This window comes from Protopterus annectens, chromosome 3.part0 (genome assembly GCF_019279795.1).
Source record: "Protopterus annectens isolate FY-2018-M chromosome 3.part0, PAN1.0, whole genome shotgun sequence".
NCBI classification, from domain to species: domain Eukaryota; kingdom Metazoa; phylum Chordata; order Ceratodontiformes; family Protopteridae; genus Protopterus; species Protopterus annectens.
This window is the reverse complement of record NC_056731.1, coordinates 9,157,762-9,176,503: the sequence shown is the minus strand read 5'-3', so window position 1 is coordinate 9,176,503 and position 18,742 is coordinate 9,157,762. Positions and strand designations below refer to the sequence as shown.

The window sequence follows — 18,742 nt, the reverse complement described above, 5'->3', positions numbered from 1 at the left end:
TCTCCCTAAAGGTAGTATTCTAGATTGGATTCTAGTATCCCACCCTCATTACTTCCCTGTTAGTGGTACCCTTCCACACTCCCTTAGTGACCACCTTCCTATCTTCACTTATCGACTACAAGCGCCTATACATAGAACTCACAACTACATTACTACCCGCAATCATAAAAACTTCAACCCAGTAGCTTTCTCTGACTCTCTTAAATTAGTTGACTGGAACATCCTGCATGCTTTACCTCTAGATAATGCCGTGGCCTATTTCAACACAACCTTCCTGAATCTTCTAGACTACCATGCTCCCATCAGGACCAAAAGAATAAAACTAAAAACCACCCCCTGGCTAACCAAAGACACGCTAACAGCCATGCGCCATAGAGATAAGGCCTGGAGACTTTTCCATAAAAACAAAACCCCACTCACCCATAATGAATTTAAAACACTTAGAAACAGAGTAAAAAGGCTTGTTATTAAAGATAGTCAAAACTACTTTTCCATACTCCAAAATACTAATAAGACAAATCCTCAAAAATTCTGGAAAGGAATCTCTACCCTTATCAATCCTGGCAAAACAGCCATCCCTTGCCCAGACCCCAGTGCTTCAGACATTGATTTGGCTACACAATTTAATTCTTTTTTCATAAATTCTATTTCCAAGCTAACTTCTTCATTCTCTGACACAATTACATCCCCAATCTCACCCCAATCCTCTCTTACCCCTCCCTCCACTCTTATTACCTCTCTCTTTCCCTCCACAGAACCACCACCCTCCAATACATCACCCCCCCTTTCTCCTACTTTCTCACTAAAACCTATCCCCACATCTACCATAAAGATGCTGATCCAGAAACTAAAGCCTTGCTCTAATGCCCCAGACAATATTCCTTCATATTTTCTTAGCATAGCAGCTGAAACCATTGCCTATCCCATTAGTATACTAATAAACCGCTCAATCCAAGAAAGCAAAGTACCCCAAATCTGGAAAAAGGCCTTTATCATACCTCTGCACAAAGGTGGCAATAATAATGATACTACAAACTTCCGTCCCATAGCTATTCTGTCTCCCATATCAAAACTCCTTGAAAAGTGTATCCATTTGCAGCTCCTTCCCTATCTCTTAGACAATCATCTGCTGACTCCAACCCAGCATGGCTTCAGACCTGGCCATAGTACTATGACAGCCCTCCTCTCCTTCTTAGAAACCATAAACAAGGCTAGGGACTCTGGACATATTGTTTCTACCCTACTACTGGACCTCTCAAAAGCCTTTGACACTATCTCCCATAAACTACTCCTTAATAAACTCTCCCAACTTAACCTATGTTCCTCCTCATTAAACTGGTTCTCTAGCTACTTATCTAATAGATCTCAAGCTGTGAAATGGAAAAAAGCCACTTCCTCATTCCTAAGTACTCCAACTGGGGTTCCCCAAGGCTCCATATTGGGTCCTCTACTATTTAACATCTTCATAAATGATTTTCATAATTCTGTACCATTCTCAAATATTATTCAATATGCAGACGATTCAACCATTGTCTGCTCTGCCACATCCATTCCAGTACTCCAAAAACTCACACAAGATGCATTCTGTATCACTGAACAATGGATGAAAACAAACCATCTAGCATTAAATGCCTCTAAAACCAAATTAATGGTTTTTACTCCCTCTAAACACATCTCTGCCAACACAAATTCCTTCTTAATCACCAGTAACAACAACACATCCTTGGAATTGGTGCCAGAGACTAAGTTACTTGGGGTTCAAATTGATAATCAGCTGAAATTCCATTCTCACATACAACTTAATATCAAAAAGACTCATCAAAAACTAGGTATGCTCTACCGACAAAATCATTTCCTTACGCCCACTACTAAAAGAACTCTCTCTTCCTCATTCCTTGTTCCCTCTTCTGTATGGTGCCCCACTCCTGACTAACTTACAATCTTCCCTTAAAACACAACTCTCCTCATGCTACAATAAAATAGCCAAATTCGCTAGTGGCCACAAAGCATCTACTCACCATTGCTTATCTCTCCACAAACTAACATGGTTAGAACTACACAACCAACTCATATATTCTCAACTCACTCTTGCCCACAAGCTCATCCTTAAACCCTTGCTATGTCCATCTCTTTCCAATACCTTTAAAATTCACCTTCCTAACAGACAACTCAGAACCATAACCAGAACTTACTTGAACTACACATACCACTACGCCCCCCAGGTAAAAAACTTCTATCTTATAGTTTAGCACGTCTCTGGAACTCCCTACCTCCAGCTGTTCGTACCACCTTCAACCACTTTACATTCAAAAAATATCTTCACTCTCATCTACTAACGCAGTGGGAATGCTCCTGTACCCACCCTTCATAATTTCAATGTTCTTTCTTCCACCCTCATATTTTCAAAACTACCTTTTTTTCTTCCTCCTCCTGATAATAAGTTCCTTTGCATCTCGTAAAGAAACATTGATTCTATATCCTCAAACAGTAATTCTGTAAAATTCTACAATTACTGCAATATGACTCACTTTATAGTATGTACCATCTACAAACTGTAATTTGTACAATTCTGTAAATACTGTATTTTAACTCTGTACAAAATGCAAACTGAATCACTTCTATAGAAAGTACCATCTGTAACAGTCAACACCAGTGTTATGCTCTAACAGTGTAATTGTATTGTATTGATAACTTGATTGCTCTAACAGTGTAATTGTATTGTATTGATAACTTGATTGCTAATCTTTTATTATATTTGTATAACTATATAACCTTGTTAATGGAGCTTTTCTCCCCAGGACTCCATTGAAAACGGGTTCATCTTGGCCCAATGGACTATCCTGGTAAATCAACTGCAAATAAATAAATAAATAAATAAATTTGGAATGTTTGGTGACAGGGTTCTTTAGGAAGATTTTTTTTAAAATCAGGTACAAGTGTATGAATTGCAGTGCTGGCATGCTTTGTAAGGGCTGTTTTCTGATACAGCACTGTCGGTCATGGTTATAGCCAGGCATATGCCATAGTGCACACTTTTAAAACTAATATATTTTGTGCAGTGAGATGTGCTAGTTTTTTATATTAAACAGTGTCATATTTAGAATGCTTTCTTGGCTAATGTTTTTTTGTTTGTTTGTTTAAGGCTATTTCAGGATTTGTTCATTAATGACAAGTTCTTTTGTTCAGACATGTGTACCATCAAGTGTGGAGGAGGGGATATGTTCTTGAAGTTGTGATGCAAATCCTGAAATCCTGACTACACCCTTCATATGGGCATAGAGCTCAAGTATGTAAATTTCCATAAATGGATATGACTAATATTGGTATAAAACAAGTTAGCTGTTATATTAATCCTTCTGACCTACCTTAAAAAGAAAACTTTAGCTGTGAAGTTGTTCAATCTTGCCTTCATTCTTACTGATGGGTTCAGAGCTGATCCTCAGCTCCAAGTCGGCCAATTTGCAAAGCTCAAGGTCTCTAACATCTTGAAGCCGAAACCCTGTCCCACACTACACCTCTACCTTCCCCAGATCTAGTTTGCCGCTGCAACAGATCGTGCATTTTCTGCAGCTCAGGCCGTATTTGTGAGATAAGTGTATTCTTTTTTGGAGTTCTTGCTAGTTTTCTTTCTTGTTTAGAATTCAAAAGTATTCAGCCAGGATAGACTATCCTTTCTTTGTTTTTTTTGTGCTAAGTAGTTAAAGAAAAAGAAAGAACTTTGTGTTCTCATTTTGGTATTAGGCCCTCTTGGTTTCTCCCTATCCCATACAGCCGAGTTAGGCTTTCTTTAGTTGTTATAACTGTAGCCGGTTAGGCTTAACTTTGTTTTTTTTTTTTTTTTTTTGCAGCTGCAGCGAGTTAGGCTTTCCATTAGTCATTATATCTGTAGCCGGTTAGGCTTAATTGTGTTTTTTGCTGCTAAATTTTAAAAGTTGAGTGCAGACTTTGTTGTTTAGTGTGGATCCTTAGAGTTCTGATCGGATTGTTGTTGGGATTGCATTATCTTACAATGATTTAACTGCAAGATCTACCATGTCTGAAAAAGCTAAGTCATGGTTTAAAAGTGCCCTAAATGCAATAAAAAAATGTGTATCACAGATGGCCACACCACCTGTGTTTACTGTTTGGGAGAGATTCATCTCCAAGAGGTTTTTTCCATTTGCCATGGTTTCAGTGCCAGGGTTTTGGCAGAGTGGAAAAGAAAGTTGGTTGAACGTGATCTGATTAAATCTGCATTTCAGTCAGACTTGGATACTGCTCCGGGAAAACCAAAACCATCATTTTCTGCTGCTTCATATGCAAGTTTGGATCCGAAGGGCTGTTTGGTTCTGAAGGTTTCCAAGAAAGTTCCTGTATCGGTTCCACAGTCATCGGTGCTGCCTGTACAAATAGTTGATAGGAGCCAGTCCCCCAGCCTTGGAACTGGTATCTGCCACCTTAAGATCTCCAATTCTGGGATCACCAGCTCCTTCTGTTGTAGCTTCCTCTTGAGCTTCCAGACTTTCAGATTCGGATGTGGATCATATGGTATGGAGACTGTTACGGGATCCAGCGCTGGCTAAAATTCTGTTGGCTTAAACTCAGGCAGTTTCGGAACCGAAAAAGTCATCTCCTGTAATTTTTGCTCCTCCTCCTCCAACTTGAATTGCGACATCGGAGCCGGAGGGAGCTGTTCAGTAGTTTGTGGAACCATTGGTTCCGACACTTACTTCGGACCTGTCGGCACCGAAAACCCTGATGTCTTCTGCTCCGGCGGCAGACGCTGGGAGCCGACACTCTCCAGTCGGCTCAAGGGAGGGGAGTCGAACTGATGCATCGGTTCCGACTCTTCCCCTTGTGGTCTCAGCACGGATGAGCTCGGCTCCCACCTTTTGCTCAGAGCCGGCAGTTTTGGTGTGGGAGGAGTCATCGGTGTCTTCGGACCCGGGTGCTTCCTCACTCTGGAGCAGTGGTGCCTTCAATGCCATGAGGAGAATTTTGCCCTCCCAGACAGTCACAACCTCTGATATGGCCACCTCCTCCTGGAAAGCGCCAAAATGTTCTCTGTCACTGCAGAGCTACTGTAAGCATAGGGACCCGGAGCCTCAGGAAGCCCCATTGGGGGAAACCTGCTCTTCCGAGACCTCCCCAGAAGTTCGCACTGAGGAGGCTCCTCGGAAGAGGTTATGTAAGAAGAGACATTTAGATTCCCCTCAGGAATCCATCACATCTGACACCAATTTGGTGGAATCAGAAGGGTCCCCAAAGTCCCCCTGTGAGGATATCTCCTTTGCGGATATCCTAGAGATCCTTAAGCAGAAGGGTGACTGGCAACCCCTTAACCCTACTGAGGATGAATCAGTGCTTCTGAAGGCTTTTGGGTCTCGACCCTCCACCTCTTGGATTTCTCTGCCTTTCAATGAGTTGATGGACCTTTTATCTCGAAGGGCGTGGGAGTCACCAGATACTACGGAGCCCATTCATAGGAGGCCCAACAAGTACATCTCAGCACCTCATGATAAAACCTTTTTATCCAAACCAATTTCTCTTGATGCCATGGTGGTTGCGGCAGCCACTAAGAAAGAAATGTCAGAGACCTCTACGTCTGTCCATCCTCCTGATAGGGATTCTAGGATTATGGACAGATTTGGAAAGTGCATGTTCAGTTCTACGACCTTTGCTCTTCGGTCTTTGAACTATCTAACCCACTTCACAAGGCTTCAAAGAGATCTCTTGAAAGAGCTAAGAGATACTCTCCAGGGTGCAGTAGCCGATACGGTGGCAGACAAGCTGATGTCTCAGCTTGCTACCCTCAATTCTATTGTTAACTCTTCCATGCGCCTCGTATCATACACACCTGATGGGACGAGTAGGGCAGCGGGTACAAGAATAGCTCTTCGGAGGCATTCCTGGATGCGCTTATATTCTTTCGCAGAACCTTTCAAGTGGTCCTTTGTGAATGCCCCATTTGATGGTTCTTCCCTTTTCTGACCAAAAGTTAAAGAGACCCTCACCAGATGTGAGCAAGACAGGAAGACTCTGTCTGCCGTAGGAGTCCATTTTTCCATCCCTACTAGACCTTATCCTAAAGGTCAACAGGGAGGGAAAATGTGGCTCCGCAAAGCCCAAGGAGCCTTTCCAAACTCATGAGGTGAAGCCTCCTCCAGGGGCAGAAGAGGGGGTAATGATGGAAGATGAAGCCCAAGCAGCAGAGAGGGTCCGCAGAACCAGGGCAACAAGGATCAGTTCCTTGTGAAGCCCTACCAGCGCTTCTGAAAGGAGGCCCAACTGTGCTGCTCTGGAGGCAGTCGAGGGACGTTTATTTTTGAACCTAGGCACTTGGCTCAAATTTACAAAAGACAGATGGGTACAAAATGTTATATCCAGAGGCTATTTCATTCTCTTTCATACCCACCCCAAACCAACAAAAGGAATCCTAGACGTGCCACCCAGTCTACGGGATGTAGCAACAGTAGAGGTTCAAAACTATTAGAAAAAAGAGTCATCCAACCAGTCCCGGCAGACCAGCAAGGATCCGGAACTTACTCAAGATTCTTTTTAGTGCCAAAGAAAACACGGGACTGGAGACCAATTTTGGACCTCAGCAGATACAAGTATGTAGAAAAGACAAAGTTCTGGATGGTCACGCTTCAGTCTATACTCCCGTTCCTAGGGAAAGACAATTGGATATGCTCCATAGATCTTCAGGATGCATACTACCATATCAAAATGGCCAGGCCTTCCAGGGATCACCTGTGCTTCAGGCTGGGAGCCAGTCATTTCCAGTATCGGGCCCTGCCCTTAGGTCTCACTACAGCCCCCAGAGTGTTCACCAAATGTATGGCAGTGGTCATGACTCACTTGAGACATCAAGGAATCTGGGTGTTTCCATATTTGGACGACTGGCTCCTCACTGCACTCACCAGGCATCAGCTTATTTGGGCGAGGGACACTGCCTTAGATCTTTGTTTTTCAACTGGGCATCACAATAAATTCAGAAAAGTCTGCTTTATTGCCATCGCAGCATACAGTATTTATAGGAGCAGACTTAGACACAGTCAACATGTCCTTAAAACTTCCCACAGAAAGAGTGCTTACCCTATGACATCAAATTGTAGATCTCCTTTCAAAACACAAAGCACCAGCATCGCAGATTTTCACGTTGCTGGGCACCATGGCAGCAGCTATCATTGTAATACCCCTAATGAGATCTCACATGCGCATTCTTCAGTGGCTGCTGTTCATGCAATGGACTTTTCAGGACTTACCAATGAATCACCCAGTTCTGATAACCAGCTCTTGCAAGGAAGATCTCCGGTAGTGGCTTACGTCTGAATCGGTGACCATGGGATGTCCCTTTGTCCTTCCAGTTCCAGTTGCAACGGTGACCACAGATGCTTCCCTGATTGGGTGGGGGGGCATTATCAGGGACGGACAGCCCAAGGTACATGGCAGTTACGCAAGGCTCAATTGCATATAAACGTCCCAGATGAAAGTGGTTCTGTTAGCGTTGCAGTTCTTTCAAGACTCTCTTCCTCTGGGCACAATTGCAATCCAGTCAGAGTCCACCCAGCGCTTTCTGATAGCAATGCACATCCCAGGGAAATCCAGCATGATAGCGGACAAACTCACCAGGGCAATTCTGTTACCTCATGAGTGGTCCCTCAAGAACGAAGTAGTGGAAATGATTTTCCACAGATGGGGCCAGCCTTGCTGCGACCTCTTTGCGATTCCCACAAACACCAAATGCAGCAACTACTTTGCCCTGATCCCTCAACAGGGACAGTCCCCGAGGGACACGCTCTTACACGATTGGCCCCCAGGACTCCTTTATGCCTTCCCTCCCTTTCCCCTGATTTCCAAAGTTTTGCAGAAAGCCAGTTTTCTGGGCAGGACACTTATCTTAATAGCCCCATATTGGCCTCATCAAATCTGGTTCCCCTTTCTGAAGCCTCGTCTAGTAGAAGAACCTTGGATCCTGGACCCAGTGCCGGATCTTCTGACCCACTCGTCAGGAGCTCTTCACCCTTCACCTCAGTCCATCAAACTGACAGCTTGGCTGCTCCAATTCCCAGAATAGCCAGGTTCCAAAATTTATCAGAAGAAGCTCAACATTTTGTTTTGTCCTCACATAAGTCTTCAGCCAGGAAACTATACCTCAGTAAGTGGAAGAGGTTTTCAATGTGGGCTTAGCAGAGTAACATTGACCCTTTTCTAGCCTCCATATTGGATATCTTAGAGTTTCTGACCAAACTGTTCAATGAAGGAGCTGCAGCAGCAACCATTCGGGTACAACTGGCTGCTATGTCTAATTTCCATGTAGGTGAATCAGGAAACGGTATTATTTCCCACAAGATGGCGAAGACCTTTTTTGAAGGGTACAATGCATCTAAAACCACCAATTAGATCACCTACCGCTCCATGGAATCTGAATTTATCCTATCCAAGATTATTCTCCCACCCTATGAACCTGCTTCTTCCTGTGAGCTGAAATATCTTTCTTGGAAGACCGTTTTCTTGGTGGCCATTACATCCGCATGCAGAATTTCGTTGTTGCAAGCCCTTTCAGTTAGGCACCCATATTTGATATTCCACAAAAATAGGGTTTCCCTCAGGACGAACCCTTTGTTCTTACCTAAAATTTGTTCAGAATACACCCTTAATCAGGCAATTGAATTACCTGTATTCTTTCCCAATCACTCTAATCAATTGGAATATGTGCTTCACAAGCTTGACGTCCATAGACAACTTTGTTTCTATTTAGACAGGACAAAAGACCATAGAAGAGCTGATCAGTTGTTTGTCTCCTCAGATTCCAAGAAAGGTGCAGTAGTATCTAAAGCTACCTTCTCTAAATGGCTGTCTGATTGTATATCCTTTATATACGACGAGCCAGACATTTCTGTAGAGAACAAAGTAAAGGCTCATTCAACCAGAACTGTTTCTACTTCCATAGCCTTTTTGGCCAAACTACCCATTGATTCTATTTGTGCAGTTGCCACATGGTCAAGGCCACATACTTTCATAACTCACTACAAAGTAGACAAGGCCTCTAGGGACAGAGCTTCATTTGGTTCTGCTGTCCTAAGACAGGTACTCCCGTGTGTCACCCAAGTTTGTGGTGCTGGGGACGGTACCCATCAGTAAGAATGAAGGTGAGATTGAACAACTTCACATAAAGAAGTTATGTACTTACCATAATGTTCCATGTGAGTTGTTCTTCTCGCCTTCATTCTTACGACCTCCCCCACCTACCAATGTCTGGAAGTTCGAGAGAGGCTCTAATTTGGTTTTGATTCTTTTGAGGAGTTTCCTCTCACTAGTTGTCTTTATGATTTCCTTCAAAATCTGATTTAGATTTACCACTAGTTGGCAGCCAACAAGATCTGGGGAAGGTTGAGGTGCATTGTGGGATAAGGTTTCAGCCTCAAGCTGTTGGAGACCTCGAGATTTGCAAATTGGCCGACTCGGAACTGAGATCAGCTCCGAACCCATCAATAAGAATGAAGGTGAGAAGAGCAACTCACATGGAACGTTATGGTAAGTACATAACTTCTTTTTACTTAGTTTACTGTGCATGGTATGTATATTTAGTGATAGCTTTCTTGTCCTAGAAATATCTTTCAGTGGACCAAATCTTCATTTGGACAAAGGTGATTGAATATGTTGAGCAGTTCTCACAATTCCATCAAAACATTTTAAGAGGAGAACTTAGTGAGTGAGTCATAGATGTTTGATTCGTTAGTTGAAGACAGTGTATTAATAAAAAAGGTTTAATGCACCATACATAGCAGTGAAGCGCAAACTGTTATAAAGTCATACTGTGTGCATTGCAGTGCTTTATGCAGATCTCTGTCGTTTCATTTTTTAGGAATATTTTAATGATAATGTTTGCTTATATGATACGAGAGATGACCTTAACAGAAATAAGCTTGGATGACACTTATAATCCTTTCATAGATCAGATGCTCCTTTTAATCGTACCTTGATCCAAATAACTGTGGACTGCATTTACATGATAAACATCAGCTGTCACTGACAGTAACATACCACAGGAGCTATTTTTTTGAGTTTGATAAATTGTACAGAACATTAGCATGGACATGTTGGCATCAAACTCTTTAAATGGCTGGCTGAATCATTGCTGCACAGATTAGCATGGCAGATTTACTACTTTCTGTTGATTGAGTTAACAGTTAGTAGTAAACCTGTAGTGCAGATTGATTCATAACTATTTCAGGCTAGACTAGAAAGTATTTGCTGTTGTCCTTATCTGAGCATCAAATCATGTAGATCTTTTGATACATTTTCATAAACCCACTCTTGCTGCTAAAACACTGTGCAGTGCATGTACATGTATACAGGTAAATAAAAAAAATACCTGGAATCATTGCTGAACTCTTGTGTTATCACACTGGAAATTCACACAGAAACCGCCAATGCCAAAAACAAAACCAGCAAGCCAAGCACATTGATGCATCATTGCTAACCACTGCATCGGTGTGAGTATATATTTAGCAGTTGAGCTGTGAAATATACTTAGTTGAAAAGACAAGTCAGCACATTCACTGAAACAACCAGTTATTATCATGTTGATATTTACAACCCTGCAAGATAATGTTAATCAAGGTGTGCATGGTGCCTTCTTCTTTATAACCACTTTATCATATTTGATTTTGTTACTTCTGGAAGACAATCTGATTTTAAACATGAATTTTTACAATGTAGTGAAACAAAAAGATGATCATCTCTTACTGAGCTTTTTACATTACATATTGTACCATTAAAACAGAAGACCTGCCAACTGCATATTTGTTTGTTAATTTATTTTCTTAAGAAACTTGCAGTACTCCGTATACAGTCATTTAATCCTACAGACATAATGACGTTTAACTTATAAATCTGGAAAATATACAATTAGTTTACATAATGCAGCCATCCATTTTCTCCCTCATTTTGTCTCATTCATTTTATAAAGAATGGCCACATTATTATTATTGACTATATATGTGCCATGCACCATTACTGTCAGAGTGAGTGGTGTTTATCTTTTATCTTCATGGAAGCCATGATGAAAAAGTGGTCATGTAGGAAACGCTGCTTTTATTAAGGGTCCCATTGCAGTATGAGAAGAATGTAAGTGGTAAAATGTTTGCTTTTAAACAGCTGACATGCTTTGAAGACCACCTACAAATATAGCGGGCTTTTCGAGCTATACACCTCTCCCCTCCCCTCCACAGACACATATGTATGGATGTTTGATATCTTATAGGAATGACTGAATGCCGACACCCAGCAGATCGACATCAGAATGTCTACTGAACAAATAACATGTTATGCGCTTTCTTCAGGGATTACCCCCAGGGTAGACTAAACCAATGGCAAATGTTTGTTTGCAGGTGTCAAGCCCACAAGCACCTTACACCCCCTGCTAATTATATATATACTAACTCTGAGAGATTACACAATCACCAGGGAAAATTAAATATTCCCCTACCCAGGGATTGTCAGTCTTGCACACCTGTTGACCAGCTGTCTGCATTGACCAAATGGAGCTGATGTGCTGGGTGTCAGAATTCTGGCATTTTAATAGGCTGTCTGATACCTGTATATGTATATATATATATATATATATATATATATATAAATGTATACATATATTATAATATACATAGGAGTCATTTGTTTGATCATGTGTAAAAAATATTGAACATTCATTGGTCAGACATTCAGAACATTGAATTATTTTTTTTACCAGTTGCTGGTATTTTGGGGGAACAGGAGTTGGTCTGTAGTGTAATCTTGGAGTTGATGTATGTAATTTGTCATCCCCCCCACACACTTACAAAAAAAACTGTTTTTGTTGTTTTTTCAACTTTCCAAGTTTCAGTGTTTTGTGTTTCAGACATTTGGTCTTTAGAGTTTTTGACTTGGATCCATATTTGTGTGTGTGTGTGTGTGTGTGTGTGTGTGTGTGTGTGTGTGTGTGTGTGTGTGTGTGTGCGCGCGTGTGTGTATAGCAGCAGAAATTTTACTTGAACCACATGATATCAGTGAGAAAAGGACTATTTTTAGGGGGAAGATGACAAATATTTTCAGATGTTGGTTATAGAGCAGATCACTTTAAAATGGATTTAGCTGGATAAAAGGTAATTGCTGTTTATGGTATTTAATTTAGTATGTTTTATTTGTTACATAGGAGAAAATATTGCACTGAATTTGAAGAATACAAATTCCATTGATTCCGCAGCTGATTTGGAATCTGATACTGTAATGACCAATGGTTTGGATGGTCATGATATCGGGTTAAGTGCACTGAATGACGGAGAGATTGTTATCCATAATCATCATAAACATGAGTATTTGGAAGAAACGAAACAGGCCGTGGAACCCAGTGAAATACATGATGCAAAAAAGTGCACAGGTAGATACTGTAAAAAGTAATTTTTATTTAATGTGATTTATTTTTTTTACTCTATTATTTTCATTTAAAGAAAATATGTACTGTAGAGTAAGCAGTCAAATGATTGCTTTGTTCTGTAGTATTAATGACTGAGGGTTGTGACATAGTTAAGCTTCGGAGTGCAGAAGTTTTAAAGGTTTTTTGCTTATGCATTTGTTCTACCTCTTTTTGGCTGTGAATTTTGAGGTACTGTAGATAAAAAGACAGACAGACCAACACACACACACACACACACACACACACACACACACACACACACACACATAGCATTTGTTTTTCATTACATATCTTTTTGTTTGTTTATTTGTTTTGTTTTCATATTACATGTCTTTGGTCATACTCTGATGGAGTAATTACATTTTCTCAGGTAGTCTTCATGACTATTGGTTGGACTAAGGAAATACATGCCTGCACATATAAAACAGATTTTTAACTGCAGTGACTTTTGTTTTCACATGTTCCACATGCTGAATCATATGTATTATTTTCATGGGCAGTCATGGTAGATAAAAGACAAAGTTAAAAGAAAGACAGAAGCAAGGGAGTGCTAAAGTCTGTACTGCTTCTCTGGGAGAAAGAAGAGGCAATTTTTTTCTGTACTGCAGACAGGGTTCTTCTGTAGTCTGGAGGGTTTCAGATGTAAGGATGTACAGGGCCCTGATGTTACCACATGTAAAAAATTGCATAATGAAACCTGCATTCATGTAGTACAAAGAAATCCCTATTTATTAAGAGTTATTGAAGTGGTTATAGAAAGGTAACATAAATGCAAATTGTAGTTTATTGGTGGAATTATGATGTAGGGGGATGAAACCTGACTATGCCCCACAGTACTTGTTTTTGATTAGCAGTCAAACACTGGATGGGCTAGCACGTAGGAGGTTCATAGGTTGGTACTAGGCTATCGGCCCTTAGGCCTATACAAGCCTAGCCATAACAATTCCCACAATATTTACTTCCCTGGACCCCTGTCTAGCAGGGTGGCTGTGTGTGTGTGTGTGTGTGTGTGTGTGTGTGTGTGTGTGTGTGTGTGTGTGTGTGTCTGTGTGTGTCTGTGTGTGTCTGTGTGTGTGTGTGTGTCTGTCTGTGTCTGTCTGTGTGTGTGTGTGTGTGTGTGTGTGTGTGTGTGTGTGTGTGTGTGTGTGTGTGTGTGTGTGTGTGTGTGTGTGTGTGTGTGTGTGTCTATGGTCCATTGCCATGGCTGAGACCCCCAAGCCAGGTTTTTGGAAGTGTTCAGAGTGTGGTCATAAACTCCCCCCTTCAGATGGCCATACTCTATGTGTTGTTTGTCTGGGACTCACACACCTGGACACCTCCTGTTCGATCTGCGCAGGTTTCAACCCCCACGCATTAATCAACAGGAGGAACAAATTGATCTTGAAGTGCCTCCTTCCTCCACCTTCCACCGAGGCCTGTGCTTCTTCCTCCACTCTGGCCTTTGGGACTCAACCTCCCGCCAAGAGGGACGGGGAGAAGCACAGACATAAATAGTGGGATAGGCCTAGGAAATGGTCTTCTGACTAACTTCCTCAGCCGAGCCCCCGGCTAAGTCTCGTCTGGATCCCAGCCCAGGCTCCCCATGGCTCCAGTCGCCCTGCTTCTCTCCGGGGCCGGAGGTCCCTCAGGGCCAATCCCCCTTATCGACCTCTCCATGGTGCCTCTCCAGCCCCATATCTGTGACTTTCTCCATCCGGTCCAGCCGTAGCCTTTCTGAAGCTGAGGTGGACAGGATGATGCGGAAATCCATCTGGACCCAGATCTAGCTGGGAATCTTGCCTGCCCCCCCAGGGGGCTGGAAGCATGCAGTCCACGTTTCTTCCCATTGCTCCTTTTCTGATCCGAACTCCAGCTTTGGAGTACTTGGGTCAGTGCCGATGGTACCTGGTACCGCGATGCCAACCATTGCCCTGAGTGGTTCGGCTCCGACTGTTTCTAAGTCATAGCCTCAACGCCGCATCCAAAGGGATGGCATCGGCTTAGAGGTTTACAGAATCAGCTCTTCCACTCGGAGGCTCGGATCCTACTCTCCTGTCGACTCAGAGGGTTATGGATCCAGCCTTGGTCCCAGCTTCCAGGATTCATTCTCCCTCTACTTTTGATGTAGTGGAGAGGGTTCTCTCAGCTCCCTCAAGACCCTTGACATTATCGTCCTCAGAGTCTGTCCTGGCTCCATCACTTTCTGGTCCAAATTCCGCCATACTGCCCCCTCAGGGACAGCCTGTTGCCTCTCTGCCCCAGGGAGTTCCCCCTGGGAACGGCCAGAAGTTTCTGAGTCCTCCCCAGAAACCCCCCCTGAGGAGCTCCCTTGGAAACATAAATGTAAAAGGAGGCACTTGGACTCACAGTCAGAGTCCCTCACAAAAGACACTGACTTAGAGGAAGGAGAGGATTCCTCCCCAGTCACCCTCAGATGATGTTTCCTTTGGAGGCATCATGAAAATCCTATGCCAATGTGGGAGATGATCTTTCCAAAAAACCCAACCCGGATGAGTCTGTGTTCCTGGAGGCATTTGGCACAGGACCCTCTACCTCCTGGGTATGCCCTCCCACAGATCCCCTTGTGGATTTGATATCATCTCGGGCATGGAAGGAACCCGACATGGTGGAGCCTATCCCCAAGCTACCTTTTAAAATTCTAAGTGCACATTCTGACAAACAACATTGGTCTAAGGGATCCCCAGTTGAAGCCATGGTGGTTGCAGTGGCCACCAAGAAAGAGCTCACTCAGGAGAGCTCTATAGTCCATCCACCGGACCAAAAGTCCTGGGCCATGAACTATTTCAGGAACTGGGTTTATGCTTCTGCCACATTTTCCATGTGTAAGCTGAACTACTGGCACATGCGATCAGACTTCACCGGGACTTGGTCAAAGAGGTCGCTGAGTTTGTCCCAGGGTCCATGTTGGCAGAAGAGAAGAAGGTGTTCTCCTCCCATATGGCCACCGTCACTTCCATTTCCAACACCTCTGTGAAGCTCCTGTCACATGCTACAGAAGATGCCTCTAGGGCAGCCAGCACAGGCGTTGTCATCAGGCGTCACACCTGGTTCTCGCTTTGTGCATTCTCAGAGGCCTTCAAGATGTCTTTTACAAATGCCCTTTGTGATGGTTCCACCCTTTTTGGAAAAATGGTTTAAGGCACTTTAGTCCAGAGCGAGAAAGATGGGAAGACCTTGTCTGCCATCGGGATCCGCTTCTCCACCCCACAGCGATCCTTTTTTATGGAATCAGTGAGGAGTGAAGAAGATGTGATTCTGGAAGTCTCAGGGCTATTCCCACAGTGCTCAGGACTCACCCTCCCCCAGAGGCATAAGGGGATATGACAGATGCCATGCCCGCAGCAGACGGGGTCCAAGCAACCAGGGGTCTCGGAATTCCTTCCAGGACAGACCCGTGCAACAACCCTGAAGGGTTACCTGACTGCTCATCTCTGGAGGCAGTCAGGGGTCATCTCTCGCTACACTCAACAGCCTGGGAGTCGATCACAGATGATTGTTGGGTGTTGCAAATCATATCCAGAGGATACTCAGTCCCCTTCATTCAAACACCAATTCCACCCAAACACCTCCCGGACATTCCACCCGTGCAACAGGAGGAAGCAGCAGTGGAAATCTTCCAAGCTGCTCAAAAAATGAGTCATCCAGCCCATTCCCCCAGATCTGTCCAGATCAGGCATCTATTCCAGGTTCTTTTCAGTGCCAAAGAAGATGGGGGACTTAAGACCCATCCTGGATCTTTCAACCCTAAACCTGTCAGTTGCCAAGACAAAATTCTGGATGGTTGCTCTCCAATCCATTCTGCCCTTCCTGCAGAGAAACAACTGGATGTGCTTGGTGGGCCTGCAGAATGCATACTACCACATAAAAATGGAAAGCCGCTCTCGGAGGTTCCTCCAGTTCTTGCTGTAGGCCAATCATTACCAGTTCAGAGCACTACCCTTTGGTCTCACCCTCGCCCTCCAGGGTGTTCACCAAAGTGATGGCAGTGGTGACTGCAGGGGTTCCAGGTTTTCCCCTACCTGGATGATTGGCTCCTTTGCGCTGCCTCCAAGCATCGCCTCTGTCAAGCCAGGGATCTCCTTCATGGACCACCCACCAGCTGGGCATAATCATAAATTTCAACAAGTCACTACTGACTCCAGTTCATGTTTTAGACTTCATTGGGACTCGTTTAGATACCATTCAGAGCAAGATTGTTCTAACTCTGGACAGACTTCGATCCCGCAAACATGTACTGTACATTATTCAGACCCAATCTCCTCCTGCAGAGTTAGTGCTTCAGGCGTTGGGGTCCGTAACGGCCATGATCACTCTGATCCCCACAGTTTGCCTATATATGAGGGTTCTGCAGTGGACCCTAGCAGTCCAATGGTCCTTGCTAGATCTGCCATTATCTCATCCAGTTCATTTGTCGCTGATCTGCAGGGACTCGCTTCTCTGGTGGTTTCAATCCCTTGATCTCCTTCTGGATCACCCATTTATCCTTCTCGCCCTGATGACCATGGACGCCTCCCTACTTGGGAGGGTGGGGGGGCATTGCATTGGAAGGACAGTCCAATGCACGTGGTTTTCCCTGGAGACCCATCTGCATATCATTGTCCTGGAGATGAGGGCAGTGCTGTTGGAGTTGCAAGGTCTTCATGTCCATCTTCCCCAAGGGACGATTGCCATCCAGGCAGTCAACATGTCTGTAGTCTGGTACATCAAGAAACTGGGGGGAACCAGATCTTATCCCTTTTGTCACAAAGCCATGATATTGTGGAAGTGGGTGATCTCCTCCAGCCATTTTCTGGTGGCAACGCACATTCTGGGGAGGTCCAACATCCTGGCGGACAGGCTCAGCAGATCTATTCTGATGCCTTATGAGTGGTCTCTGAATCCTTCAGTAGCAGAACAGATCTTTCTAAGGTGGGGTCGGCCTTGGTGCCATCTCTTCACCTCTCCTTCCAATGCAAAGTGAGCAAGTTTTTCACTCTGATCCCCCTCCAGGGGAGTCCCCCAAGGACACTCTAGTTCATGCTTCGCCCTCCATTCTTCTGTATACCTACCTTCCACTTCTTCTGATCCCAAAATTCATACAGAAAACTTGATGGCTGGGGAGCTTAGTGATCCTCATTGCCCCCTTCTGGCCTCGCCAAGTTTGGCTCACCTCTCTGTGGTCTCATGCAGTGTGTCCTCCTTGGATATTAGATCCGCTTCCGGATCTGATTTCACATCCCTCAGGGATCCCTCACCCAGATCTGGTCAGTTTGAAGCTGATGTTTAGGCTGCTCCAGTTCCAGTGATAGCAAGGACTCACGGGCTGTCTTCTCCGGTTAAAAAAGATTTTGGTGGCGACTCACAAATCTTCCACCATGAATGTTTATTCCAGTAAGTGGAAATGTTTTTTTTACTATGGGTGTCCCAACATGGTTCAGATCCCTTCACTGCCCCAGTCTCCACCATTTTGGAATTTCCAGCAAGTATCTTTCATGAGGTGGCCAGTTTTTTTCTATGGCAAAGGTGCAGCTGGCAGCTATCTACAATTTTCATATAGGAGACAATTCGGTTTCCCTAGCTTCTTCCAAGCTTTGTAAAGCTTTTTTGAAAGGTACCTTTTTACTTAGACCCCCCCCCCCAGTCAAGGACCATATGCCCCCTTAGGATCTTACTATAGTCCTACAAGCCTTGGTTTCTTCTCCCTTTGAACCAGCTGCTTCGGTGGATTTACAGTTCTTGTCTTGGAAGACAACTTTTCTGGTTGCTATTACCTCGGCTAAAAGAATGTCGGAGATTCAAGCCTTATCTGTCAAACCCCCTTATATGGTATTTCATAAAGACAGGGTTTCTTTACTGACAAACCCCCTCCTTTCTTCTATATGTGGCTTCAGAATCTAACATTAACCAGGTCATCAGTCTCCCTGTTTTCTTTCCGAACTTCCAGGATAAATGAGAGTATAAATTGCATTTACTTGATTTTCATAGGCAACTGAATTTTTATTTGCACAGAATGAAGTCCTTTTGTAAGTCCAATCAGCTTTTTGTTTCCTTCTCTAAGCCTTTCTTAGGGATACCTGTGTCCAAGGTAACTCTTGCTCATTGGATCTCTCAGTGCATAGCCCTGGCATATAAAACCAAAGGATTATCTCTGCCAACTCATGTCAAGGCTCATTCTACTGGGTCTGTGGCTACTTCGGCGGTCTTTTGGTCTAGAGTTTCTTTGGATGATATTTGCTCAGCGGCTACTTGGGTATCATCTCACACATTTATTTCCATTATAAGTTGGATCTCCTGTCCAGAGGCAGGGCTTCCTTTGGCTCTGCC

The 18,742-nt window shown here is 43.7% G+C and overlaps 1 protein-coding gene across 1 annotated transcript in view; it reads left to right on the top strand.

Moving 5' to 3' along the window:
• ACBD5 (acyl-CoA binding domain containing 5) overlaps positions 1–18,742 on the top strand; it is an 882,854-nt gene that overhangs the window by 594,267 nt on the left and 269,845 nt on the right. The window contains exon 7 of the mRNA XM_044064548.1: positions 12,179–12,403. Within this exon, the coding sequence (XP_043920483.1) occupies positions 12,179–12,403 (225 nt within the window). The remainder of the gene's footprint in view (positions 1–12,178; positions 12,404–18,742) is intronic.